The sequence below is a fragment of the Corapipo altera genome, unplaced genomic scaffold, assembly GCF_003945725.1.
Source record: "Corapipo altera isolate COAL_440 unplaced genomic scaffold, ASM394572v1 62, whole genome shotgun sequence".
Taxonomy (NCBI): Eukaryota; Metazoa; Chordata; class Aves; order Passeriformes; family Pipridae; genus Corapipo; species Corapipo altera.
The window spans coordinates 11,535,080-11,562,657 of record NW_020884894.1 but is presented as its reverse complement, the minus strand read 5'-3'; the positions used below and the strand labels follow the sequence as shown (position 1 = coordinate 11,562,657).

The following is a 27,578-nucleotide window of genomic DNA, read 5'->3' as shown; positions in this document are numbered from 1 at the left end:
ATGGCAGAGACACAGTTTCCCCCTTTTACCAGCTGGAGGTGTGTGAGAGTTGTCTTAATTCCACACGCACCTACTTTCCAAATCCCCCTGTACCTGAACACAAAGCCTGTTAAAATAATATGCAGCACATCATTAGCTCCTGAGGGCTGACCTGATTGATTTATGTAGTTCTATTTTCTGTTTCATTTTTGGGCTTGTCTATTAATAGCAGAACTGGGCTGGTGGGTGTTTCTGTGTGTTCCTTAGCTCTTGTTCTTCTTCACCAACAGACTTTTGCTATGGCTGAGGAGTATCACCGAGAATCAATGCTGGTTGAATGGGAACAGGTGAAACAAAGGATTCTTCATTCTCTGCTTGCATCAGGGGAAGATGCTCTTGATTTCACCCAGGAAAATGAGGTAACTGTGTCCTTCTAAACACTGTGCACAGCCATGCACGGCATCATACACAGCTGGCACTCCAGCACTGCTGAAACCACTTCTGGGTTATTCTGCAGCTACAACTGGGTGAAAATGAGAAATATCAAATCTCTTGTTTGATTCCAGAATGACAGTGACTAGCAGAGTGCACTGTCTAGCAAAATATCAAACGTTTGTGATTGTCTCTACTGACTGAGGGGTGCAAGCAACGGAGCTCCTGTTGCTGAAGCTGTGTTTTAAGCAACATATATGCAAGCTGGAAATTGTCACACAGACACACATTAGGTCAGTATACCCAGGGGACAGAAAACACATCAGGAAGTTTCACCCTCAGGAAAACTTTGCACTGCTAGTGAGAGCAGTTTCTCAGGTGCAGTTGTGCTTACACACAGGTCTTAGAGTGCTCTCTTTCCCTTATCACTCTGTGCTAGCCAGGATTTCTGGGTTTTCTTAGGAGGCTGATGAAGTCTCACAGTTTTTTTTGGCAAAACCAAATGAATAATCGAAAAAAAACCAGCTTTCCTTTTTATCTTGCTGTCTCATGCAGAGCGGATTAGAATTTTGTGCTGCTAAGACCTCTAGTGTTCATCAGTTCAAGTTTAATCCAGTAGTTACCAAATCCTTTGGGCAAGACTAACCCCATGTTTTACATGAAGAGGCATTGACTAGCATCTTAAAACATTCCTTATCTTCTGTAACAACTTCAAACTTTACAGTTGGTTCTCGTAAGGAAAATGCTGCAGTTCAATGGAGAGAGTAAAACAGAGTTACGTGCAGAGCTGTGGGAACTTCCCCTCTCTGATCTGGAAGCATCAGGCAGCAGCTGCAATCCCTGGAGCACAAAGTTACATCACAGCCCCTGCACAGAGCTCCATGGAAATGCTCACCTTGACAGCAGAGCTGATAAAGAATGGGGGGAATGCAAGTTGCTGTGCATTCAGGCCAGAAAACAGACCCATTTTTTTATAGCTATGTTCTGCACCCATGAAAATGAATTCTTGTTCGTTGGAATGACTTACAGACCTGCAAGTGTATTAAAATAAAAAAAACCCTTGGTGCTAATGGGGTATGACCTGTATAGGGATTTGGAAATAATTAGTTGTTAATGGAATGTCCCTTTCTGATTACTGTTCTTTTAAATATAGGTTAATCCCAGTTAGCATACATCTTTTTATAGAGGCTGTCTTCCCCAGAAAGTATTTTACTCATACTTTACTGTGACTTCTCAAAGGTTGTCCAGCTTTCCAATATTAGCAATGCTAAATAATGCAGACTGAATTAATTTAAAACCAGGAACAGCTACTGTGTTATTTTGGGCTGTGAGTCTGAAAATTTGGCAGCTGCACTGATAGCTTCTAACATCTTTGCTTATAACCCACTCTGAACAGGTGAAGCACCTTTTCTGGTGTTTCAGTGGCAAAGGGATGCTGCCTCTAGTCCATGGCACTCCAGATGCCAAGCATCAAATTGGTGGGAGGGAGGAGGGGAAAAAACCCCACCTCCTAATGTTTTTCATGACTGAGTTTAAAGACTCAATGTGCACCATCACTCAGTAATACTCCACTCTCCCTTTCAAAGCACTCATAGTATCAGTATATCATTTCAAGAGCATTTAAAATCCTTGATATATTCTAGTCTTAGCCTCGAGGAGTCAAAGGTCTGAGAGGTTTTGAAGTGCATCTACTGTGTTAAAAGCCTGTTATCTAACCTCCCCACAGCAGGTTGTTCTTCTAAAGCCTTGTTCCAGTCAAATAAGTTTTTTGTGTGTGTGTGACACAAACAGACACAGCCTGTAGAATATAGTAGAGGTTTAATTGATATCCTCTGGAGATGGAGAATCAACTGAAAAGGCACAGATCCAAAGGCAGCAGGGGGCCAGTCTGCCTGCGAGCCAATTCTCAAGCTTTGGGCAAGCTAATTTGGGCAGAGTGAAATACCAACACATTATTCATGGAAATCAGACCAATTAAGGGGCAAAGCTCACAATTCAAAGGACCCAGCACAGGACTTGCCGTTAGGGCTTTCTCCCCCTTGTCCTCCAGCCTGGCCTTCTTCCCATCAGGGAAAGCCAGAGCTGGTAAAAAGATGCTTCTTGGCAGGGGGGAAAGGGAAGAAAGCCTGAGTTTTGTTTTCAAGGTATCAAACACCTCTCCTTTTAAGGTGTTTGTTGTGAGTCTTGTGCCACTAGGTGCCGAGGCGTTTCTTTTGTCCTTTTATTTCAAGTTTTAATTTCTTCCACTCTTGCCCCAAGCTCTTCCACTCCTGCTGTCGAGCACCACGCTGGTGCAGTAACAAAGAGACACTGGTGCTCTTGTTTTCTGTTCTGCCCCTCTGTATCATGTCTTCGTGTCCCTTAAATCCCAAGGACTGCAAGATGCTTTCTGCTCCACCACACTGTATTTTGATGGGGCTTCTCCAGCTCAGTCTCCTGCCTAGTTATTCCCTGCATCTACTGGCCAAGCCATTTGGAGTGCTGACAAAATGTCTGCCCAGACTTCTGCTGAGGAATGTGCATATGCATATGAGGGTGATGAATAATGCATCTTTGCATGCACGAGGTTTGGTGTGCAAGTGAGGCTGAATGCTTGGCTGAGTACAAATGAAGGAGGGCTCCTTTGAAAACCAGCATCGTTAGGCTAAGTGAATTTAAAAGATAAAAATGTGATGGCAGTGCAGCACAGCTCCAGCTTTCAGAAACGGATTATAGTCAGAATAAATATTAAGGTTCTGAAGAATGTTTTGGAAAGACCTAAATTCAGGGCAGGGAAAAGCAAAGGTGTTTGAGAAAAACAGCACAAGCCATTTAAGGAACATCAGACTAGAGATGCAGAAAGGTGTGCGCTTGTGCTTCCACAGTCCTTTGTGCATTCCCCGCTTTTCTGTTTCTCCTTTTGCTGCTCCAGTTAAATTTGAAAACCTGACCTGAAGCACGATTCTTCTCGTCTGCTCCCAGCTGCTGATTTCAGCACATCTTTGTTATCTTTTCCTTGTTTGAACACTTGGTAAGTTCTGACTTGCCAGCAAAGGAGATTCTCTTCCTTCCCCACATCCCCCCCTTAGTGTGTAGGAGATGCCTCTCACATCCTTCTGCAGAAATATTGCCTGCACACCTCTCCATTTCTGCAGTTTAGCAGGAAGAGTGGAAGTGGCCTTCTCTGTGCTGACTCACTGCTTCAGTTTTCCTTTTGAACTTTCCTTTTAGCACAGCCGTGAGACAGTTCAGTGAGCAAGTGCTTTGTTAAAGTTTAATAATTCAAAGATTAAGCCAGAATGCATGATGGAAAAAAAAAAAAAAAAGGAAATAAGCTTACTTACTTTTCCATATGAAAGAAAAACGTAAGAAAAGCAGGACAAATTCTGGAGTTCATGATTTTTATTTTTTTTCTGAAGTGCCAAGTCAGTAGTGGGCACTTAAAGAATTTAATTTCAGTGTGGCAGTTCTCAGCTGGGGGAGATTATCAGTAAGTGATCCTCAAAGCATAACGGTTAGGGTAAAATTAAAATTGGGGAAAGGAAAGGAACACACAAATCCCAGGGAAGTTATTTTTAAGTTTCAGGCATGCACTTCTGAATTCTGAGGCTTACCTGTGGGGTTTAACCCGGGAGTCACACCCCACTCCCTGGAGTGGCAGCCACGTGGGTGCTCCTGGGTGCAGGAAAAGGAACCAGATTCATAAAACAAAACCCCAGTCCTTACGTGCCTGGTGCTTGGGCACAGGTTGAGAAGTGACACTAAGTCACTCTGTGCTATTCTTCACTTGCTTCAGGAGATGAAACCTCATCAGTAATTAATGGCAGTGTCCATAATTTAGCGTTACTTTAAATAACTCTGCATTTTCTGTGGCACGGCTGAGGGGAAGGCAAAGCTATTCCTGCCATCCCGGCTGTTTCCCAGGAAACCTGCTTTAACAGCTTCTTTGTTCTAAAGAACAAAGAATTTGTCGGGTTTTAGGTGGGTTTAAAGGAATTTGTGTCAGATCATTTGGCACTGAAAGAAAAATGCAAATGCTTCTGAGTATCGGTGTCCATTAAGAGGGACAGTGAAGAATATTTTTGGTGTAAGTTCAGTTGCAAAAAGAAAAAGTGGGATTTCTTTGGGGTTTTTTGTAAGGTGTTTTTATACAGCCTATGGTATAAATGCACCTCCCTGATTTTGTAATCAGGTTGGACATTATTTAAATAGCATTATTAGTGAGAAATTAATGCAGTAATAAACTAATTCCAGCAATTTTAAAGGATTGTTCAGGTTTGTCTTTGGTACCTTCATTCATTTATAATTCATTATATTAGGGACAAACACAGCTGAGTAGTTTTTATCCTGTAATCAATTGTTGTATGCTGCACAGAAAGCAGTAATCAGAGGTAGCACAAAGCTCTTACAATTTCTTGGTAGAGGTTGGTGTCCTTGTCTTCATGTATAAATTCCTAGCTAATTCAGAACACCTTCTTGGCCACTGCAATTGTGTCACTTTGTTTCTAAATTTTAAGTTGTGAAAACTTCCCTGATCAAAACTCATGGACTAGGACAGTGGGGAGCCACTGTCTTTGCAAGAACACATTTAGTGTCTTTGCTCATGAGTGTAAAGGAGCAGTAGGAGGTATTCTGGGTTAAACTGATATAAAAATGAAATTAATTTGGGAATGACTGAGAGAGTTCAGTGCAAAACTGATCAGTAACATGTCTGGAAGTTCATATGTTTGTATTATTTAATTTTCAAGTTGGGATACAGTTCCCAAAAAAGTGAGATTCTTTTGAAGACCCTGCCAGCATTTCATCCTCATTTGAAACAAGAAGCTGAATGATGGCACCATCTGGAGAAATGCTACCCATTTCTGGATCTCTTCCTGAAACCCACAGGAGCCAGGTCATGGCAGGAACATTGCTCCTGCCATGCTGCAGCCTGACAGGTGTCAGCAAAGCTGAACTCTGCAGCTGATTAAACTGGAAGTGAAAATGATGATTTTTTTTTTTTCCTTGCATTTGGGTTTTATGTTGTTTGTACAGGTAGCAAGTTGGCCACGTTTAAGTGACCTCTTCCAGGAAGACTAGAGCATGTCCTTAAGCAATACCAGGAGTTGATCCTGGCTGCACAATAAAGTACTGATGTTCTGGGTGACTGATGTGAGAAGAAGTAAAGCTGTTTGACAGATTTGCTAAAATGCAATGTAACAGCTAATGAGGATGTGCAGCAAGTTGTAACTGACTTTGGTAAAAAGCTTAAAATTCTGCAGGTGTACCTGCTCTTTCTTGGAAAAAGTTACTGATTCCAGTTTAGATGAATATTGATGAGCTACAGTTATACAGTAACAAGCCTGAAAACCTGCTTGCTCTTCTGAAAGCTCGTCTGTTCCTTCTTTCCTTGCCCCAACTATGTCAGTTGGCTTCATAATAAATATTATGCTTCTGTACTGAACTTGTCTTGCTTTTATCTTCAGGCCAGCATGGCTTATGAAGCAGCTGATATTAAAGGACTGCTTGCCTCAAAGGGATCTGTCTTTAAAATGATTGCAAAAAAAAAAAAATTATTGATGTTTCAAACCCAAGACTTGCAATGCTGATGCTGAAATGAAGAGTTACATTTTTTTTAGGAAGCAGGAAATATCAGACAGTATTGCATAGTTATTTGGACTCCTGCAGAGTGCTGAACATCCATGTTCAGTGGTGGCTGTATTGAGAACATACCAGTGCTTTGTAATGAAAACATACATGAATAGCTTTATGCAGAATTGGACTATTCTGGCATGTTGTGTTTTGAATTTTATAAGGGTATGAATTTTCCATGCTGTGACTCCATCAGCTGTCTCTCCCTGCTCTACACTCAAAATATCTCAAGCCTGGCATAGTCTCTGTGGGTAAAAAGACAACTTTTTCAGGTCAGGATATTGCCAGCATACTTCTTCCTGCAGCAGACCAGCAGTGGGGCAGTTTTCAGCACATAATTGAATGCTGCAGTCCTATTCTGTGTCTGTGTCACGGTACTGGGACAAAACTGGAGTATCAGATCTGCTAGACTGGATCCATCTGAGCTGGTCCATTGAATTCCATGCCCTTGCTGTAATGGAGGTTTGGACAAGATGCTTCACAGCAAGACATCGACGTGACAAGAAGCAACCTTTTCAGGAACAAAACCAAAGAGTTAAAATTATAAGATGCTACCGAGAGACACTGATGTCCTAATTCTAGAGAGCTGATGGTTGGCTTGTGCACTGAGTAAGGAGGATTTCTGTCACTTTAGGAAGTTTAAGCTATATTGGGAAGGTAATGGGGTATTGCAGTGAGGCTGCATTTTTCTCTAGTTCAAAACCCTGTTCTTCGTTCTGTCAGGAACACGGCTTTGCTCTTGTTCTTTAGGAGCAGATGTGTTGGTAAAATGCACTGTGGTAATTGTGCTCTTTATGCCTTCCTGTTTCCTTCTCACTGAACAGCCCAGCTATGTTGGTGAGGTGGGTCCTCCGGGTCGCAGCTCTTTGGACAGCGTGGAGATGGCATATGCTCGTCAGGTGAGTGGAAATGGCAAAACACAGTTAAACATTTGTGTTCTACAGAGAGAGGGGCAGGGGAAATGAAGATGTGAGCATAGTGTGTAAGAAGGCATGGTAAGTAAAACATTAAAATATCTGCCTAGAGATAAAATGCAGTTGGCAAATACGTAAACGTTGCACGATGTTTTAGGAACGTCCTCACCTGTTTACCATAGGATTTTTTTTGTCAAAAAGAGATCCTAAACACCATATATGACTGTAGAAAGCATTTATGCTTATAAAGTAAACTGAAATTCTTTTAACTTTGCAAAAGCAGTATTTTTTTAGGATTTGTGTCATTGTATAGTTGTATGCAAATGAAGGCTTTATATTCCCTTTATTCTCACGTGTGGAAGATCACTGTTCTCATGTGTATGTGTGTAGAAAAAAACATGCTGAAGTCTTAGTCCTGATGTTTGTTGAATTGTATCCTATTTTAATGGCATTGCTTATGAGAGGCTTTAGTGCATCAGCTATGAATTAATATGCCTGGTAGCATTAGACTCCCTCGGAAAATTTTCATGGAAAACTGATAAACCTTTCTTTACATAACCAATTTATTACTTTTGTTAGTTGAGATTATCTGTTTACCAGCACTGTTGGGAACAAAATGAAAGGAAGGGACCTGATTTTTTCAAAATGAAATATGCGAAACGACGTAGACAAAGCGTTGCCTAATTTGCACACAGTCACTGTTATTGTGTGTGTTGGCTCAGTCTGTGCTGAGGCAGAGAGAGCAGCTCCTGCATCTGTTTTCCTACATCCGCATTCAGTTGTGGTAACTGGAAAGAAACAAATTGCAGAAGATGCAGTTGTGCTGATAAAAGTGTACGTTTGATTTGGTGGCTGTTAATAGTTGGTTAGTTTAGTTCATATCTGCTGTGATATACCTGCAGTGAGGGTCTTCCTGACAGCGTAACCGTGCCTGCACTTTGAGGCTGTCAGTGTCGTTCCCTGCTGGGTTTTTGAACATGGGGAACCCAGCCTGTCTCGCAGTGCTGGCTCTGGGGTGGCTGTGGAGCCACCTTGGCAGGTGGCCCTTGGCAGGTCACAGGCTGTGCACAGGCTGCTGCCATGTGCCCTGGAAACGAGGTGTTTGTGGCCAGGCTTCTGCTACCAGAACACTTGGTGCAGTCACTGAATGCTCCTGGCAAGCCCTCTGGAGAAGTTGGCCTGGCTGAGCTCTCCTCCACGTCAGCCTGCTGGAGTGCAAGAATACCTGGGTGTCAGCAGCCTCTATGGGGCTCCTGTGCTTTCAGTGGGGAGTTAGGAGACCTGGAGATCAGGCAGTTCATGCTGCTTTGGTTTATCAGCAGCCGTGAAGTGTGTTTTGATTACACTGATGTGATTAATTGTTCTTCACGGACAGTTCGGAGCGTTTCGCAGGAACAGGGTGACATTCCTGGATGTGATTGCACTGATGCTGCACTCTGGTTGCAGTCCTGAGCTCTGCATCTTGTTTGCACACTGGGCATGCTGAAGTAGTGCGGGACAAAGGGAGTTAAAGTACAATGGCACTGCCTTTCTAGCACTGAGAATGATTATTTTCAGACATAGTGGACTGACTTTAGGCTGAGAGTAGAATAAACAAGAGCAGATGAAGCTAAATTAAATCAAGAGTTAAAACAGAGGGGGGGGAGGGTATATGTTTAAGGGTAGGTTTTGAAGGGCCAGGTTTCTGTTCATTTCCCTGTCTCAGATTTCCCTGAGTACTGCCACAAACCAGCAAAATCCTGTTTCTTTTATGTCAGCAGGTAGGAGGCAGCCCCTTACAGGGGAGTATCACAGCCATCTAGTTGTCAGGTCGCTTCTGAATCTTTGTCCTTGAACAATTAGCTGCAATTAGTCTAACAGGGCATCCAGAACCCCTGAGCAGCTGGGCAGCTGCCTGCCCTCAGGCAGGCCTGGGGCTCTGGGGTGCTGTGGCAGCTCGGGTGAGGCTGAGGCTGGTTCCTCCACTGCTGGGTTAGAACCAGTTAATGTGGGAGGGAAGCAGAGGGACTTGCTGGGGGCACTGCTTTGGAAGCCTGGTTTGGATTTTGCTGCTGTGGCTGGGAAGGGGTTGGGGCATAATACTTGTTGTTAAACATGCTTACTTTAATTATGTTTTAGATTTATATTTATAACGAGAAGATTGTGAATGGACATCTGCAGCCTAACCTGGTGGACCTTTGTGCTGCTACTGCAGGACTGGATGATAAGGTACTGCCAGTGAGTTAACATAAGGAAATGCCTTTAATCTGTTTTCAGCTGTGATTAACAACAGCCTGCTGACATCAGGGGAAAAATACTGATATTGCCAAAAAAAATTGCGTGGCTCCACAGAAAACACAGAGCCAATGCTGGAATTTTCTCTGCTGCAGCAGGGCCCACCTGTGACGAAGCTGGTCATGGTGAAAATTTCTTAACACAGTGAGGAAGAAACGACCCTGGTGTCCCATCATAAGTGATAAGCTGTTGGAGGAAAAAATTGCTTTTAATGTTAAATAGATTCTGTTGGTTTGGTTTTCCAAATGTAGTCTCTCAATGTCGTTTGAAGGTATTTAGTTGTAGGTGAAGGGTTTTCAATCAGGCTCTGGTAGAGCTGAAATAGGCTCCCCTAGCAAAGCATAAAGCCCCTGGGACTGACTTTAAACCAATGATCTGCCTACTTTTTTTTTTTTCTATTCCTGTAATGGTGTTGCCTTGATCCCCCCCAAACCCAAAACAAATGCACAAACTTGGCCACCTTCCAGAAATACCTGGAGGAGAATCCTGCAGGAGGGTCGAGCCATGGAAAACCTGTGCAAATGGGGAGAGCAAGAAGCTGTTCAGAAAATGCCTCAGAAAATGGGATCTGAATTGCAGATGTGCATCTTTGCTCTGAACAGCTCTGTTTGTTTTCAAGGGACAGCACAGTGAATTTCGGTGTTCTTGCTGCTTTGAAGCACGAGGATCAAAGAGCTGCCCTTGCCCAAGTGAACAGAGCTGTTAGTTCTCAGTCTTTTGCCGTTTCAGCAGGGATGGCTCAGTCCTGCAGACACTGATATGATCTTGTCCTTGTGAATAAGCAGACCTGGATGGTTTTCAACCTGTATTTATAACTGAGCCTTTGTCCAAGTGATCAGTGTCCTTTTGATGATTCTTATCACAGCTGATCTACAGCTTTCCAAAGGCAACCAGAGCCATTGCTTACAAGAAAAGCTGATGGTGCTGTGGGATTTATTGAGTGGAAAGTGTGAACTGGAAATGGGCAAGAGGCCAAGCACCAAGTACCCAGCCTAGTTTTGGAAATAATTGTCAATCCTAGGTGACAATTGCCAGTACAATGTTTATAGCCATCTTCTTGGACAAGAATTATGCAGAAAAGCCTGTGAAATTTGGAATTCTGCAGGACAGAATCAGCTTACCTTCATGACTGCATCCAGTATCTCCAGTACAACTCTCAGATTACATTACTCTTGTGTTTTTATGCTTTCCTTGAGCATCAGAACACCATGTAGCTCAAAACAGTGTTGACTGTTTGTTCTGTACTAATTGCTGAGGTGTGGAATGACTTCTTTGTAGAACATCTCCGAGATGTGGGCCATGGTGAAACAAATGACTGATGTTACCCTGGTTCCTGCCAGTGATGCCTTGAAGGTCCGGACCAACATGGAGGTGCGGATGGAATTTGTGAGGCACGCCCTGCACTACCTGGAGCAGAGGTAAGGGGAATGCTCTGGGGGGCACAGTTTAATAAAGTTCCCTAATAACCAGCCAGAATGACTTTGTGATGTGCATGTTAAGAAGTCAGCTACCTTGTGCTGCTCACAGCAGTGTCTGTTGCCTGTCTTTTTTATTGTGCAGGGCTTAGAGCAGCCACTTGAACATAAAGCTGTTTTAGTTTAAGAGTGATCTAATTAAAAAGGTCTTGAATCCATGGGGAGGTTGTTTAGAAGATGCAAAGACTTTTTATTCTTTCTTCTATGTTGCTTATAAATATTCCATATCTGCACAGTGGTATGTGAAAATTTTTCACTTGTGGAAAGGGATCCATTTCCCTTCTGCAAAAAAAAATTCTTTTCTGTATGCTCATTTTCTGATTGCTGATTTTCAGCAGCTCGTGAGGACAGCACTGGGGTCAACCCAGTGCAATGAGTCAGGTTCTGATCGTGCCATTTCCACACTGAAAAGTTTTAGGAAAATGTGAAGAGGCTGAAGCTGAGACGTGTGGCAGTGATTTTCAGGCTGCAGGAGGTGGTTTGCTGCGTGTATCAGCAAAGTACCATGGGGGCCTAATTTCCTTGACTGAGAAAGTGCTTGGAGGATTGCAGGCTGTGGGACTGCCCAAAGCCAGGTCCCTGGGTGGCAGCATTACCCATCCCCTGCACGTGTGCATGGTGCAGGGTCTCTGGTAGCTGGGATGTGATGCCACAGGCTCGTTCAGCCCATGCAGCAGTGGCTGCAGTGTAGGACGTGGGCACTCGATGGGGACACGGATCTGCCATCAGAGCATGGAAAGTGCTCTGCTCTCATACAGCACTCTGGGAAGAGATGCTCTCACCTCCTGGCACAGGCTCTCCTTGGCCCTGACAGTTGTTTGTCACACCTCATCAGTGCTCCTGTCACCCAGGGGTGATGGTGGAGTGCCCGTCTGTGCACAGAGGAGCTGACACAGCTGGAGGATCTCCTGGTCCCAGTTCTTTGGTCTCAGCGGGGTGTGATCAGCCAGTGACTCTTATCCTGATTTGCCAAAGATCCAACTTGCTGAATTTTTACGGTGCCATTAACTGCTAACTGAAAGAGTTACGTACAGTTCACCCCCAGCCCTTCCAACTGTGAAGATTGTGCCTCTCAGCCTTGACACACAACCCTGAGCCTGGCTTTGGAGTTTTCCTTTCCAAGAGGGAATTGTCTAATACTGAACTGTTTCCATGCCTCACCAGTACACTGGTACACGAGGAGATGTAATGCCACTCACAGCTGCTCCTGCATTAGTTGCTTTGGAACAACTGTGATCTTAAGCCCTGAGGAGCATGCTCTTGACTCAACCATAATTCTAGTTATCAAGATACTCTGATATTTGCCTGTGTTTAGCATAGCCTTTCAGTTTTATAGCCTGATGGGGCATGAGTCTACTGTGTGCTGCAGAGAAAGAACGAACTTCATGGCATTTATTGCTGCTGCTTACATAGGTCTTCCCTTAGGGTACAGATTTTTCAGACTCCTACTTCTAAACATTAGTATTTGTTGAATTGATCTGCCTTGATCAAATGCTTTGATGGGTTATTTTAAAAGGTGTTCTTAACGCTGCTTTTACCAGTTGTATTTCTCTGAATTCCCTTTTTCTCTGGGATTTCCTTCTGGCAAGTCCAGAGCCCCAAGGATAGTATTTTTTCATGGGGCAGGGAAGAGAGACAAACACATCTATGGTGTTTAACTGTTCTTTAGTGATAGGGTTGAGAGCTAAAGCATTAGGATGGAAAGGCTTTTTGCCAATTACACAATTGAGCTTAACTTAGTACTATGAAAACCTAATAACAGGAAATTCAGAACACAGAGTTGAACCTGGAGCAGTCCACAGCCTCCAAACATGGTGTCTCTTGAGACTGCTGAATACAGGGATCTTCCTAAGTTGACAGCAATGTTTGCTGTTTGTTCCATTGTGATGATAATGTTGGAACATCAAGGTAATTTGCTTTAAATTGCTAATTCTATCAGATCTGCAAGGCACTGGATGTTTTTGTAGCAGCTGTATTTCAGTCTGTTCATGTTTGGTTTTGCTTGTGTTGTTTTTCAGTTACAAAAATTACACCTTTGTGACAGTCTTTGGAAACTTGCACCAGGCTCAGCTGGGTGGAGTCCCAGGGACCTACCAACTAGTCCGCAGCTTCCTGAACATCAAACTCCCGGCGTCTGTCCCTGGGCTCCAGGTTTGTCCCTCACTCAGCCGCTGAGCTAAAATGATAACACCAATCTGATTGCTCCAGTACAGATGGGAAACTGGTGCAGCCTCCAGTGGCTTTTCTATTGTTTAAGCTGCTTTTGGTGTAGCAGGCTCTTATTCCTTCTCTGGAATTTTTCATTAGGAAAATGAAAGACAGTAGACAAAGTCACTCTGAACTCAGAGCTGGTCACAAAACATGGTGCTCAGTAGTTTGAGTTCTGAATTCTAGAAATCATGGTCTGTTTGGGTGGTCATCTTAGAGATCAACCGAGGAGTATTAAAATACACTATGATGTTTCAAAAAAGCAGTAACCTTATCTCCCTGTTTTGCTTTTTCTCTTTTTTTATACTTGTTGTAAGATGATGACACCAGTTTTTGATAACTGAATGTGTAATGAATTCATCTGAGTTGTAGCCTAAGCCTTTTATTTAGGAATCTGAATAAAACCCTGCTTACCTCCATACAGTGGAAAGTGCGTAGCTGTGCATCTACAAAATTAGCAGATAGGCAGGCTGGGTTGAAAAATAAAATTTAAAAGTTAAATGAAGAAATAATAAATTATAACATCATAGAGCACACAGCTAAGTCTTGCTGTCTTTTTCTTGCCTGCTGAGATCTATGATTAGCTTGGTATCTTTGTTTCAGTAAAAATGTTTTTAATTTTAAAGTTAGTGTTTTGATGTATCAGGTCTAATACAAATCCTCCTCCTGCATGGGGTGAATATCATTTGCAAGTTCTGGGATTGTCAGAACCCCACTCAGAACTGAAATCTGGGCAAGCAAAGAAGAGCCACACTCTTCACTGCTAAGATGTACAGAGCTTTCACAGGACTTAACCATTATAACCTCTGGCTTCTGTAACACAAACAGAATTTTTTAGCAAAATTAGAGTGTGAGTATAAAGGCAGAAATAATGAACAAGGCAAAAAATAATTTAAAAAAATCAAGTATTTCCTGCTTTCTTTTCAGGATGGTGAGGTGGAGGGGCATCCTGTGTGGGCACTGATTTACTACTGCATGCGCTGTGGGGATCTGACTGCAGCCATGCACGTGGTGAAACGGGCACAGCACCAGCTGGGAGAGTTTAAAACCTGGTTCCAGGAGTACATGCACAGTAAAGACAGAAGGTAATTGGGAACGAGGAAAGATCCTTGTGAGGGGTGGGAGTTGCTGTGGAGTAGTGAATTAATCAGTGGCTCGGTGGGAATGCAAGGAGCTCAGGTCTCTTCTGGTGGTGGTGGCTGCCTGGTGTTTGTTTATATCACCTACCTAAATTACATACAAGAAGCTTGCATATTTTAATTTGTGGCTTTGAAGTCTAAAAATCTCAATAGAGAAAGAGTTGTTTGAAAAATATGCAAAAATTTACATTTCAAAAATAATACAGTGTGGTGCAGCTTTGCCTTTTTACAGGAGGATATGCCCTGTGTAACAGTGGGGTACTACATACAATAGATCAGACTTAATCTGCTGTCACGAATCCTGTCTCTCTTTATTTCCCCCGTTGCTTATTTTAGCTGAATTTCCTTTGGGGAACACTTTTTACTACACCTGTTTTCATAAGAATGCCAGGCAGGAAAAGCAAGCAGTGTTTGTTAGGCCTTTAGAGGCGCTCACAGTCACCTCTTTCCTGTGCTTATTCTCCTTTTCCAGTTTTTGCTGTTCACCACTGGGCAGAGGCCACTGGCCAAACTACTTCTGGTGTGGTTGCAAACAGTTGCAAGCTAACAAAACAAACTGAAAGGAAAAAAAGTCCAAGTGCCATTTACCAAGTAGTGTAAGCCATGTTATTCTTCTATAAATGAGCCTGTTTTGTAGAGTATCTAGGAGTGCTCATTATATCAGGATTGTTCCAGAAACTTTAGGGAAGGTATTGTCATTGTTTTCATTATAAGCACTTTAATGAGATACAGTATAATTGATTTATTTTGTTTTCATTACAGCTATGGAAAGGTGCTCTGCCTACAGATTTGACAGGCAATGTCTTTGTCTAGAACACTTCACTGTTTCAATTCTGTAAAATTCTCTACAAGAGGGTACCAGAAAAAGAATGACAAAGAACATTATGACAGTAGTTAATAACAAGGATGAAAGTATCTCTCCTAAAAGATTTCATGGTATAATGACCTGCTCACTTGTTAGTTATTAACCCAAAGAGTTCCAAAGACTTTGTGAGCTCTTTTTTTTCTGAAATTATGAAATAGCAGAGTCGGACAAAAATAGCTCATTTACCACAGTATTGATGTTCCCCTGAAGACACTGTCATATGGTTACTTTGTTTTTCCTGCAATGGGTATTTGAAGACAAACCTCCATAACTTGAATTATGTGTTTAAATTCATGTGTGCAAACTTTTGACCTAGAGATATAAATAGAAAGTGCAACAAATACCAGCCAGTGCTTACTGTTGTTATACTTTTGCTGCAAATACACACCTATTTACAGTTATTTATATCTAGGTTGCCTTATGCAGGGAAAATGGGTTTCATGTCTTTTCCTTCAATCTTTTCTTTTCCTCAGACTGTCTCCTGCCACAGAAAACAAACTGCGCCTTCATTACAGACGAGCTCTGAGAAACAACACTGACCCCTACAAAAGGGCTGTTTATTGTATCATTGGCCGTTGTGACATTACAGACAACCAGAGTGAAATTGCTGATAAAACAGAAGATTATCTGTGGCTAAAAGTGAGTGTGATACTGGGGTTGTGGTGGTGGTCTTTGGATTTTTATTTTTTTTTAAAGAACAGTTATAAATGGTACTGCATTTCTGCACTGCTCTGCTACCCTCCTCCCTTCTAGGGTAGGGAAAACCTGCTCCTTGGTGTTTTGCATCAGTGTGATGTATGTGACTTGATCTTGAAGAGAGTGAAGGGCTGGGAACCTGAGTTCAGGGCTGCTCTGTTGCCCTCTGTACTATCAGGTGTTAGTTTGGGTACACTTGTCTTTGGAAGTGCCATGTTCTTCATTTGACACTGATCTTTGTCAGCTGTTTTTACAAGTAATGTTAGCTTGCTACAGTGAGGATTCTTTAAATTCTCCTTCCTGGATGGATTATGTCTGAAATGTCGGTGTCAGTTGACCAAAGACAATGCTGCCAATGTCTCTGGAGTCCTTACAGCTTTGGTGGGGGCATGACAGATACTGGTTGGCACCTTTATCAGAAAGAGGGGGTAGAATGATGTATTTGTTAAAATAATATTGTATTTGTGGCTAAGGAGTGCTGCTTTTAATTATTGCTTTGAGAGTATTCAGAGTCCCAGCACTGAAGTCTGATGGCATGGACAGATACAGAACCCCCTGGTTATATCTGCATGGATTTCTGCTGCTGCTGCATTAGGAATCTTTGCTTCCCAGCAGTGGACGTTGTGACTAGAAGTAGTTTCTGGGCAGTTGGTCAAATCCTAGGAGGGGCTTCAGATGGAATGAATATCTTCTGAGTGCATTCCTTGTGCAGGGGGAAATAACTGTGGTTCTTTTTTTGGGTGTGTTTTTTAGCTGAACCAAGTGTGTTTTGATGATGGTGGTGCAAGCTCCCCACAGGACCGACTGACGTTATCACAGTTCCAGAAGCAGCTGCTGGAAGACTATGGTGAGAAACCACAGAGGAATGTGTTACCTGGGACTTGTGCTATTCTTCTTAGGGCACTTTCCAATCATTGTTACATGAACCCCAGACTCCACTACTGACAGGCATCTTCAGGGTGTCCATGGACAGCCTGCTTCCCTGGAATAATGGCAGACTTCAGCAAGACATGATGAATAAGTCTGGTGTGTTCCCAGCAATCCAGAGAGTAAATACCCATCTGTGAACAATACTGCTGCTGTTTCTCCTTAATCCGTACCTGATTGCAGGTTGCTTTCTTTCACCATAAATGTGCCAAAGTCTTCAGCAGAACTTCCAACTTTTGGAATACAGAACAGAAAAGCAATCACTGCCTAATGTAGGCATGTCTTTCCAAGCCTTTTCTCTGTATGCATCTGATGTTCATTGTTTCCCTTAAATTAATATTTCAAGTAATTTTCTGGGTATCCAAGTCACAGTTCCTTAGACCTCAGAAAGTTCTTAGACATCCACAGCTCAAGAGAGTACCTTTTCTTCTAATCATCTTCCAGTCACTCAAAATTAAGTCACTTGGACGATCCAAAACACATAGATTTTGATTCTCCCCAGCTTTCTAGTTTGTAGTATCACTAACACTCATACAAAATTGTGTGGAAAAGAAATACAGTAAGCTACTGTTGGTGTCACTGAGCAGGAAAATCAGGGGTTTTGACATTATTTGTACCACTTAGCAGAAATATAAACAAAGACAAAAAGTTGTGATCTTTAGAGAATCTGTTGCAGTCTATCAGAGCTGATGGTTTGTTGTCTGAAAAGACACTGTGATCTTTCCTGATAAATTTGCAGTGGAGCAGTTGTAGATGAGCCACTGATGTGTGATCAGGAGTTCAGTTCTGTGTGCTGTGTCTATTTTGGTTGGCACCGGGTGAACAGCCATGAACTGTCGGTCACCTCTGATGGCACAGCCATGAAAACGATGTGAAAACGCTCCATGTTTTGTTCTTTTCCAGGTGAATCACATTTTGCAGTGAACCAGCCACCTTTCCTCTACTTCCAAGTGTTGTTCCTGACAGCACAGTTTGAAGCTGCAATCGCGTTTCTCTTCCGGACAGAGCGCTTGCGCTGTCACGCTGTTCATGTTGCTTTGGTCCTGTTCGAGTTAAAACTGCTCCTCAAATCTTCTGGCCAGAGTGCACAGCTGTGTAAGTCCTGTTTATTTTCCAATAAAGGAATGTTTTGTGAGCCCCCAGAGTACCCTGTAGACACTGCAGGTCTGTGGGATCAATCAATCAAGGAGCGTTTATCGGAACAGTCTCATCAGAGTTAATTGGTTTAGTTCCTTTCGAGCTCTGGATCGTGGTTCTGACCGATTTCAGATGAAGATCAGTTTTCCTGGCATTCCATTCTGTGACAGTGTTGTTTCTGACCTTGCAGTAAGCCATGAAGTTGGGGACCCTCCTGGTGTCAGACGTCTCAATTTTGCGCGGCTCTTGATGCTTTACACCCGTAAGTTTGAATCAACAGACCCGAGGGAAGCTCTGCAGTATTTTTACTTTCTCAGGTAGGAGCTAATATATGTCTCTAGATTTTCTCCTCGTTATTACTGCTTCATTTTTCTTATCTGGAAAGTTCTCAGAAACAGCAGTGCCTTCCTCCTTCTCTTTCTTTTGTAGAAATGAGAAGGACAGCCAAGGAGAGAACATGTTCCTGCGCTGCGTTAGTGAAATAGTAATTGAAAGCAGAGAGGTACGTTTGGCCATGCTTTGCCTTCCTCAGTTAAGCTGAAAGTCATTTCTTCATTAAAGTCTTTATTAGACAGGACAGCCTTAACAGCTGTTTACCCTTTGTGCCTGATGCAGACCCAGGTGTTGGAGGGTCTTGCAGTGACCATACATTTAACAGAGTTGATCATGTCTTTTTGCCTGTTATTTAGTTACAAATGCTTTGACAATGGTCACTGTTTTTCATTCATCCATGACTTCACCTTTGTATTTAGCAAATATGTTGTGAAATACATGCAATTCATCTCTCTGGTTTTGTTTCCTTTTTTCTTTACATCTGTGTGGATATAGTTTGATATGATTCTTGGAAAGCTGGAAAAAGATGGTAGTAGGAAGGTGAGTTAACAATTTATGTTTATATTTTACATAAAAAGCACAAAGCATGTGTGATTTCCAAAGCAGTCATAAATGGGGGACAGTTATTTCTGACAGGATTTTCTTTCAGATGTCTTTGTTTTGTCAGTTCAAAAGCAGTGAGGTAACTTGATAATCTTTACAAATATTTTACACTTCGGTGTGAAACCAGAAATCTTAAGTTTAAAATAAATTGTTCTAGGTGATTGTCTTCGTTTTGCATGCTCAACTACAGTAAAATCACTTCCAGATATTCTTGACTCTTCCCTCTCTTTTATTCTACAGGTTTATTATTTGTTTTAAAATTCTTATTGCCCTTGCTTTTAACTGTGTAAGGTTTCAGTTGCAGCCTGTCATGGCAGTATAAACAAACAGCCTCCCTGGAGCCCCAGCATGTTATATGCTGAGGTCTTCTGTGTTTTCTTCTCCCCTGGAATGTGTCATCAGCAATTAACAGCTCAAACTCTGAATTATTTTATCTGGGTCATTTTGAGTGAAATAGAAACCAAGGATGTCTCAGTGCTGACTCTGCTTTGGAGAAAGTCTCTCTTGCAAGAGCTCATTCTAATTTTAATGTCTCACTTTTGCACTTTCCCATGGAAATGTACAGGCCATTCTAATCATAAGCCAACACATAAAATATTCATTGCCTTGACAGAATATTCAGAAGTATTTAAGCATCCTGATTTCTCTTTTCTCTCTTTTTATTTTTGTCTCACTTCTTTAGCCTGGAGTGATAGACAAGTTTACAAGTGACACAAAATCCGTTATTAACAAAGTGGCTTCTGCAGCAGAAAATAAAGGACTGTTTGAAGAAGCTGCAAAACTCTATGACCTTGCAAAGGTAAATATCTCCTGTGTGCTGCCTTAACTGTGTACCAGCTTCACTGTTTTTCTTTCCAAACGTTCTCTGTGATTAGGAGGTTAAATTTCATCTCAGGGATTGAATTGCCCTTATTCAAGCAGCTTATTTCTGCTGCTGTTAGAGCAGAGCCATTGGCTGCATAGAGAGGAGGTTTAGTGAGCAGACCTGGATGGATTGCACTCCAGGGATTCTGATTCAGGACATTCTGGTTCTTGATCAATGTAATCTTTTGAAGTGATTGCCTCCTGCATGATTTTATTCTGTCTGGTGAAGTTATTTACCTGGAGTATACTCTTCCAATTTCATGGATGTTGAACTGAAGTCTAAAATAGTTAGGCTTTATAGTGAGTACTCATGTTTCCTTTTGAAATACATTTGAAATAAAAGTGGATTCAACCATAGACACTATTTTAGAGAAAAACTAGGGGAAAATACTTTTTCACATGAGCCAGCAGCATTATGTTGCTTGTAGCTTATATGGTCTTGACTCTTTCTGGGAGGGAAGTGTCCCTGAGCTTGCACTGAGCACCTACTGCATGAGACTCTTCTGCTTTTTCAATGAGATTAAAACACCAAGTCCCATCGTGCTCCTTTTATTTGTGTGTCACTTCAATACCTACAGAACCCTGACAAAGTTTTAGAGCTGATGAACAAGCTCCTCAGCCCAGTTGTTCCCCAGATCAGCACTCCCCAGTCGAACAAGGAGCGGCTGAAGAACATGGCCCATTCCATTGCTGAGAGGTGAGACTGGATGAGGCAAAATAACTTTGTGATTTTTTTTTTTAAATCATCCTCTTTTGGTGTATCTCGTCACAGTGACTGCCATGGAAAATTCCTGTATTTTACTAGAGCAAAATGTGGGTACCTGTGAGAAATGTCTCACTGGTTTTCCTCAACCTTTCAGCTGCAGAGAGAATAAAAATAAGCCAACCCCACTTGCTGGCATTTGAAATTGGAAGACAAATACAGACATGCATTGATTTCCACCAGAGACCTTTCCCTTTCTTGTTTTGACAAGTGCCATTTGCCAGTCACTCCTTCTAGTCAACCTTTCCCTCATTTAGCCAGACTGAGACTGAGTGAAAATTGGTGCTCTATTGACTCAGTGAGAGACTGATTTGGTGGCAGACATTAAAGGGAATTAAACCCATGGCTTGAGTTAAAGCTTCAGCAAAGGCTGTAATGGGCTTTGGTTTGCTACTTGCTTTGATCTGTTTGAAAGCACTAAATATTACTGTGCAATAATGCCACCCACAGCTGCAAACCTCAGTGACTGCAAAGCCAGAACAGTTCTGATTAGAGCATCTGCTTGCCAGTTAAATGTAAGAGAGGGCTTTTCCTCATGGACCCTTCTGCAGATGGTGCTGCAGTGGTGCAACATTCCTCCTGTGCCTTCTTAGGATGCTTTTGGAACAGGGGAGACACCCAGCAGGAGAGGCCAAGAGGTTATTTGGCTTCCTCCTCTGCAGCACCACTGTTAAACCTTGAGGAAGGAGCTCCTCTGTGACCTGGTGCAGGCAGCCCTCCAGCTCATCCCCTAGCCAGGGGAGCTGGAGACAGCCTGCAGGAGCATTTAATCCATCTTTAAGTCTTAACTTCCTGCCTGAAGCAGGGAGTTGTGCTGGAGGATTGTCTGCTGTAAAACAGCATGTTAAATATGCTTGTACAGAGCTTGCCTTGCAGGTCTCTGTTGCCTGGCACTGTTTCCCCATGAATGTGGGACGTGTAAACATGTAAAAGGAAACAAATGTTGGATTTGATGCAAAAGGGGAAGTGATTAAAAGTATTTTTAAAAAGCCACACAACCTGTGAAAATTCTGCCTCCTGGTTAAGGAATATGAAAGCTGTCCTTTGTTCAATGCCTTCTGTCCTTGTGCTTGATGTCTCCGCTTCCAAGAATTGCAGGAGCACAGTTATAAACGGTTGCCATTTTGCACAATAAAACTGTAAAACAATTTCTTTCAGGTACAAAGCGCAGGGGATAAGTGCAAAGAAATCCATTGACTCCACGTTCTACCTTCTGCTAGACTTAATCACATTTTTTGATGAATATCACGCTGGTCACGTTGACAGGGCCTTTGATGTAAGTTGCGAGAGTTCTGTTTGAAGTGTAGCCTTCCTAATGCCCTTGAAAGCCCAGAATGTCTCAAATAACATCACTTAAAAAAATTATATTTGATGAGTTAGAAGGGGTTGCAACGCTGTAGGAATTTAAAAAGGTGTTTCTTCCCTGTTGCTTGATAAACAGGAAGATCTTTCTGGGGCTATTTTATAGGCATTGAACAAAATATTCTTGCTGCTCAACAAAGGAGATAAACCAATAACTAACAATGAAATTATTTCTCTTGAATGAAACCAGGACGATTTCATTAACGCTTCAAAGCCACACTTTATTAGTATATGGTACATAGAACACTGATTATCTACCCTGATTCCTGCTTTTCTTTCTGAAGATTATTGAACGCCTGAAGCTCGTACCTCTTAGCCAAGATTGCGTCAAGGAGAGAGTTGCTGCCTTCCGGAATTTCAGCGATGAAGTAAGTTCTGTCTTGGGCTTTAGCTTTCAAAAGCCTTCTGCTTTGTTAAAAGGATCTTAAAGCCTTGTCATCTCATCATCCTTATTCTTCAGCTGGGAAATAGGATGAGATTATTCTGAATTCGTACAAGTAGATTCTTGGCTTACAACTTTCTCCTCTGTGCTGCTCTTTCAAGTGCTAGAATTCCCTGCCCAGAAATCCTGTCTCCATTTTGAAGAAGGCATCTGCCTGAGTCTCCCTGAACTTACTGAGTTTGATCCAAGAATTAAAAATATTGAACACTTTTAGCTTGCTGGTGACTTAGTTCTCCCATGCTCCTAATGGTCACCAAGCATTTGCAGGGTGTTTGTGTAGTTCCCTCTAAATCAGAGGAACTCTGGATTTTGTGTATTAGCAGATGAAGCACAGTGGAAGGCTGTTGCTACTCTTGAACTGTTTTAACTGGAGGATGACACTTCTCTTTTAGGCAGTGTTTGTGTGTATTTGGCTGCTTTAGAGTTCTTTGTATTCAGGCACTTTGGGGTTTGTCTGACCTGTTGCTGTCAAACATGAAGGTGCAGCCATTGTGCATGTCTGTCTGAAAGCTCTGGGCAGTGTTTGTGCTGGATGGTGCAATCACAGCAGGGTAACCATTACAGGTATGACTGTTACAGGAGTAAATATCAGCCATAGTTGTCATTGTTTGACTTTCTGATTCTGCATAGCAAGGGTAATGGTTCTGTCAACATGCTCTTCACTGCCATGTGTCTTTTTTTTCTCCCTTCTTTGTGTAGATCAAGCACAATTTATCTGAGGTCCTGCTTGCAACCATGAATATTTTATTCACCAAGTATAAGAGGATGAAAGGCACAAGCCCAACCACTCCTGCCAGACCTCAGCGGGTAATGGAGGACAGAGATTCGGTAAGAATGTAATCCTCACTGTCTGAGGAGTTTTCCTGCATCCTGTTCCCTGCTTTTAAGAGACTGGGCTTCACATAACTGTGAATCTCTAATGGCCTTTGGTTTTGACTTGCTCAGCTACTTAGAGTCTCAGACTACTGAGCTTGCTTAGTTACTTTATCTCAAGGCTGGTCTCTGATACCTTTGGCTTTGTGTAGAGAGAGGATGGAACTGGATGACCTGTAAGGTCCCTTTCAGGCCAAACCATTTGGAGTCTATGATACTGCTCTAAATGGCACTGAGCTAATGGGGATATTACACCTATATATTCACTAGCAAGAAAAAGCAAGTTACTTCTTGGTGGGGTCTTAAATAGTAAAACAGATGGGGACAGTGCAGTGTCTCTGTGTTGGTTGGTGTTGCTACCGTGACAACTGAGCTGTTGCTTTCAAGCACCTGATTTCCATTCCTTCCATTTGAGTAGGTGCCCATTTCTGGTGGAAAGGCCTTCCTTGACTCCTCTCCTTGGCCTGCTTCTGTAGTGACATGGGCTGATGTTTTCCAAATGTCCTTGGGGAATGCACCAGGATCTCAGTGGTGAATGGCAGCAGTTTGCCAGCGTTGTGCTGCTGCCTCTGCAGCAGAGTGGGCAGCAGTGCTTGTCTGGCTGCCTGGAGAAATGGGTGGCAACAGTGGGTTTGACTTCAGTGCTCCAGCTGGTGCAGAAGCGTTTCCCCAGCCCACTGACAGGAGCCTCCACCTCTGCAAGGTGCAGAACAGGCATCGTTCAAAGGGCACAGCCAGATTTGTGGGCACTCACCTGTCAACATGAGGGTTGAGCAGAGGGGTTCTCAGCTTAACTGTTGTTGGGTTTGGTCTTGTAACTCTTACTAAGCTAAAGCTGCTGCAGGCACTTGGAAACCAAGGCCAAACCATTCCTTCTGTCTTAACAGATTAGAAAATAAATATCAACTCCTTTTGAGAGTGAAAACCAACTTGGGGCACAGCCAGCTTTATTCCAGGTTTTAGTCAGCTGCAAAGGTGCCTTTGATCTGTAAATTGCAATATTGCTAAAGGCCTTAGTAGCATTTTTAAGTTATGTAAGAAAACAAAAGGTGTGAGTAATGATACATCTTTGGTTTTGGGGTGCAGCCTGTGAGAGCTACAGGATCCTGCCTTACAGCAGTGCTTGTACTGCAGATTGGCAGCACTGCAGAGGGATGCCTGCTGCTTGGGCTTCTCCCCCCTTAAACTCTACACATGTGAAGTCCCAGGCTAAGGCAATGTGTTACCTGCTCTGTGCCTTCACAAGGTTGGCACTGAGCAACCAGTTCCTTGCTTTCCAAGTGAGCTGTTTGTTTTGGTTTTGATTTCAGTCTTGTGCCTCATGCAGAAGCATTTACCATCTCTGTAGGGGTGCAGTGCTGTCAGGTGTCACCTCAGTATGAGCATTGTTGGCCAGCTGGGGATGGGTTTAGCAGCTCTGCTGGCAGAGGTTTGTGTGGAAGGAGCCACCTTGACGTCGTGTGAGCACTGCTTCTCAAACAAGCTCTGCACTCATCTGTGGAGATCAGCTGATGATGTACCTTGCTAAAAACCCTCGGAAGTTTTCTTCTTTTCAGGCTTCAGGCTTTGTTAATCAAGCTCCTGGCCTTGGGGTGGGATCCCCTGGCAGCAGGGTGTGAGTGATGGTGGGGACAGGGGGGTTCTGAGTCCCAGATCTCTGTGTGCAGTACAAGCTGTGCTCAGCCATCAGAGGGGACAAGTGCCCACTGCCTCTGCTGTCAGGGAGGGGATAAGAGAACAGCTGTGTGACTGCAGTGTCACAGGGGAGCATAATCTGCTAATGTAGGATTAGTAGGAGAAAAAACCTCTCACCCTGTAGCTCCTGCCTGCCTAAAGATTTGCATGTGCAGAGAAACCAGGCATGGGCACGTGGAAGGCAGGGTAAGAACAGCTTTAGCTCGTGTTCCCCTTTTCTTTAACCCTGAAGAATTTCCTCCAGGACTGCAGGAGCAGGGAATCTGGATTGCTTCAGTTCCCATGTCTGGGAAGCAGCTCAGGTGGTTTTAGCAGTGGAAAGAAATGAGGGCATTCCAAACATGAGGAGGGAGGTGTTTCTTCAGCAAAATCTCGTTCACCTGAACAGAGATCACAGACACGAGCTTCAGCATGCTGTGCTTGACAAGAATTTCTCTTCTGAACTTCCCTGGAGGAAGGGCAGCTTTTCCATTTCCTCTGGGAAAGCAAATTGTAGGGGAAATCGGGCTCTTTCAGAAGCTTTAACAATCTCAGCACATTGCCCAGTAGACAACACAAGTGAAAAATTACCTTTCCTTGAATAGGCCTTTGAAATTCCTGGATTTTCTCTAGATCCATCTTCTGTTCATCAGAAGAAAACACGAGATAGTAGCCATTTGTAACTCTGAGGCTTATTCCACATATTAGGGAACAGAGTTCCCTGGAGTAGGAGCACACAGCTCTTGAATTTGCCCTCAGGTGCCAAGGACTGCTCTGCTCACCCTGCTGCAGTGAGTGGGGGCTTTGGCAGGAGCAGTGTGGACCTGGCAGCAAGGGCAGAATGGGTAGGAGGAGTACTGGAGTACTGGAGCCCCCTGAACTCAGTAATGCTCTCTGCTAAACATCTCCTGTGACCCTTCAGAGGTGGAATGGACTTCAAGTGAAAGGATCACGTTTGGAGTCAGAGCTGGCATTTATGCATTTTGTTGATTTTGGGATGAAATCACCCAAGCTGTGTTTTAAATAATCTTTTTTAAATTTTTTTTTTTAAGTTTATACATTAATTAGTTTTGGGAACGAGGGAGCAAAGTGTTGTCCCACTTGGGCTGATCCATTTTGTCAGATTTTAGGCAGAGATTGCAGTGAGCCCAGCCTGCAGTGCTGAGAGCTGTGGCTGTGGTGGTGGCCCTGACCCAGATGCTGTGAGTGCATGACAGCAGTGGCATAAGCTCCCCACCCTGAGCCAGGGTGCTGAACTCTCTGGAGCAGCCCCAGGGCGTTATCTTGATGCCAAAATTAGGTCAGGAATGGAATGGAATTCTATTTTTTTTATTATCTGTGCTCTTATTTAAAATTGCAAGTAACTCTAACATTCGTTAAGTAATTACAGCCAATAGAACATCTAGACCTCCAGGCCGCTCTTAACCTCTGCAAACCTCTGTTCATTCTTCCCAAAGTATTGTTTTGATTTTTAAAAACAGGCCAGCTGTCATTGCTACTGTAAAGGTAAAGGGAACAGTAACCTGCACTGCTCCTCAGCCCTTCTTAGTCACGGTGAGAGTCTTTGTTTCTTAATACTTTCATTCCAAAGAGTCAGACACCTTGACAGGCTTTTTTTTTTTTTCATCTCCCACCTCTTTTGACCTCCTCTGAAAAGCAGCAGCTCAGACATAATGATACAACCCCACGTTTGGAAGCAGACTGGGGGAAATACGACTGTGACTGGAAGTCGTTTCCAGGCCACCTTGTTAAGTAGCCAGTGCTGGGAGAGAAACTGTCCCAGGACATTTTAGCAGTTGGGTCAGTCTTGGGAAAACCCTCACAGCTTGTCCAGTATCAGCCTCCAAAGCTTCTCTGTGGCCAGTGAATAACAGACTGGTTCTGAAAAAGGGGTGGAATTGGCCAGAGGGGCACTGGGGATGGTGTGAGTTCCTGCTGTCAGAGTTACCATCCATGTGCCCACAGCAACCTGAGCACCTTCAGCTTTCCCTGCAGTCAGTAGGGGAAAGGAAGATTTAAACAGTGGATCTTCTAGTACAGTAATTTTGAGATGCTTAATATTTAAGAAGAAAACCCTGTTAGTAATCAAAGCAGTCTAAATAGTTTTCCATAAAGATTTGGGCTTTCTGTCTTCTCCTGACTTCTACCAGGCATTGCCATGATTTTCCTTTTAATTTACTCAGGGTTTTAACAAATGAAACAAATTATTCCAGAATTCCCTCAGCTGTTTTGCAGCCTCCTGGTGTGCAAGAAGGGTTTGGTTCCTTCAGGGGAAGGGCTCTGTGTGCTTGGTACCCCTGCTTTGAGGAAACTGGTATGTTGTAGGTGATGCTGGAGATCCCCAAGTGTGTGTGGCACCACCTGTTTATTTCTAGTACTTCTGCTTTGACAGCATTAATGCTGCATTTCAGCAGGATCAACTTTGTATTTTGCAAGGTGGGAAAGAATCCTGTTGCCCTGGGGAAGCCCACTTCATGCAGAAATTACAAGATTGCTGCAGTGCAACAACACCCCACATTGCTGAAAATGTTTTTTCTTAGGTAATTTCAAATAAATGGGATTATTTTTTAAGCAAAAGGGCAACTCAACATGCTTTTAATGGTCGGAAAAGGAAATAATTGGATTTCCTTCCAAATGCAGAGACTGGTTGTCCAGAGAGCAGCTCTGAGAAACAAAGATTACGTTTGCTTGTTTCAAGAGGCAAATGTTTAACTCCTGTGGGTTTTCTGATGCTAAAGTAACTGCACTTTGTTTTTCTGTCTTTTAGCAACTTCAGTCCCAGGCCCGTGCCCTGATCATGTTTGCTGGGATGATCCCCTACAGGACCTCAGGAGACACCAACGCCAGACTGGTGCAGATGGAGATCCTTATGAATTAGCAGAGCAGCTCTGGCTCGGGGCTGCAGCAGCCTGTGCCTGTCCTTAGTACGTTCAGAGGGCCCCTGGGGACCAGTGTCATTTTGTATTCTGTATTTTTGTTGATGGAAATAAATTTCTTTGGTTTTGATA

The 27,578-nt window shown here is 43.1% G+C and overlaps 1 protein-coding gene across 6 annotated transcripts in view; it reads left to right on the top strand.

The window, feature by feature from the left end:
• The window catches only part of NUP93 (nucleoporin 93), a 77,377-nt gene extending 49,799 nt beyond the window's left edge, over positions 1-27,578 (top strand). For 4 of the 6 annotated variants that reach the window (XM_027646470.1, XM_027646473.1, XM_027646474.1 and 1 more), the window contains 19 exons: positions 270-398; positions 6,058-6,159; positions 6,846-6,920; positions 9,054-9,143; positions 10,488-10,627; positions 12,703-12,835; positions 13,820-13,977; positions 15,370-15,535; positions 16,346-16,439; positions 17,423-17,614; positions 17,847-17,973; positions 18,086-18,158; positions 18,485-18,529; positions 19,275-19,391; positions 20,035-20,153; positions 21,378-21,495; positions 21,866-21,949; positions 22,723-22,851; positions 27,338-27,569. In XM_027646470.1, coding sequence (XP_027502271.1) covers positions 270-398; positions 6,058-6,159; positions 6,846-6,920; positions 9,054-9,143; positions 10,488-10,627; positions 12,703-12,835; positions 13,820-13,977; positions 15,370-15,535; positions 16,346-16,439; positions 17,423-17,614; positions 17,847-17,973; positions 18,086-18,158; positions 18,485-18,529; positions 19,275-19,391; positions 20,035-20,153; positions 21,378-21,495; positions 21,866-21,949; positions 22,723-22,851; positions 27,338-27,448 — 2,202 coding nt within the window. In that variant the 3' untranslated portion in view covers positions 27,449-27,569. Of the gene's footprint in view, positions 1-269; positions 399-6,057; positions 6,160-6,845; positions 6,921-9,053; positions 9,144-10,487; positions 10,628-12,702; positions 12,836-13,819; positions 13,978-15,369; positions 15,536-16,345; positions 16,440-17,422; positions 17,615-17,846; positions 17,974-18,085; positions 18,159-18,484; positions 18,530-19,274; positions 19,392-20,034; positions 20,154-21,377; positions 21,496-21,865; positions 21,950-22,722; positions 22,852-27,337 lie in introns of all 6 variants that reach the window. The other 2 variants (XM_027646471.1, XM_027646472.1) reach the window with 2 other exon arrangements.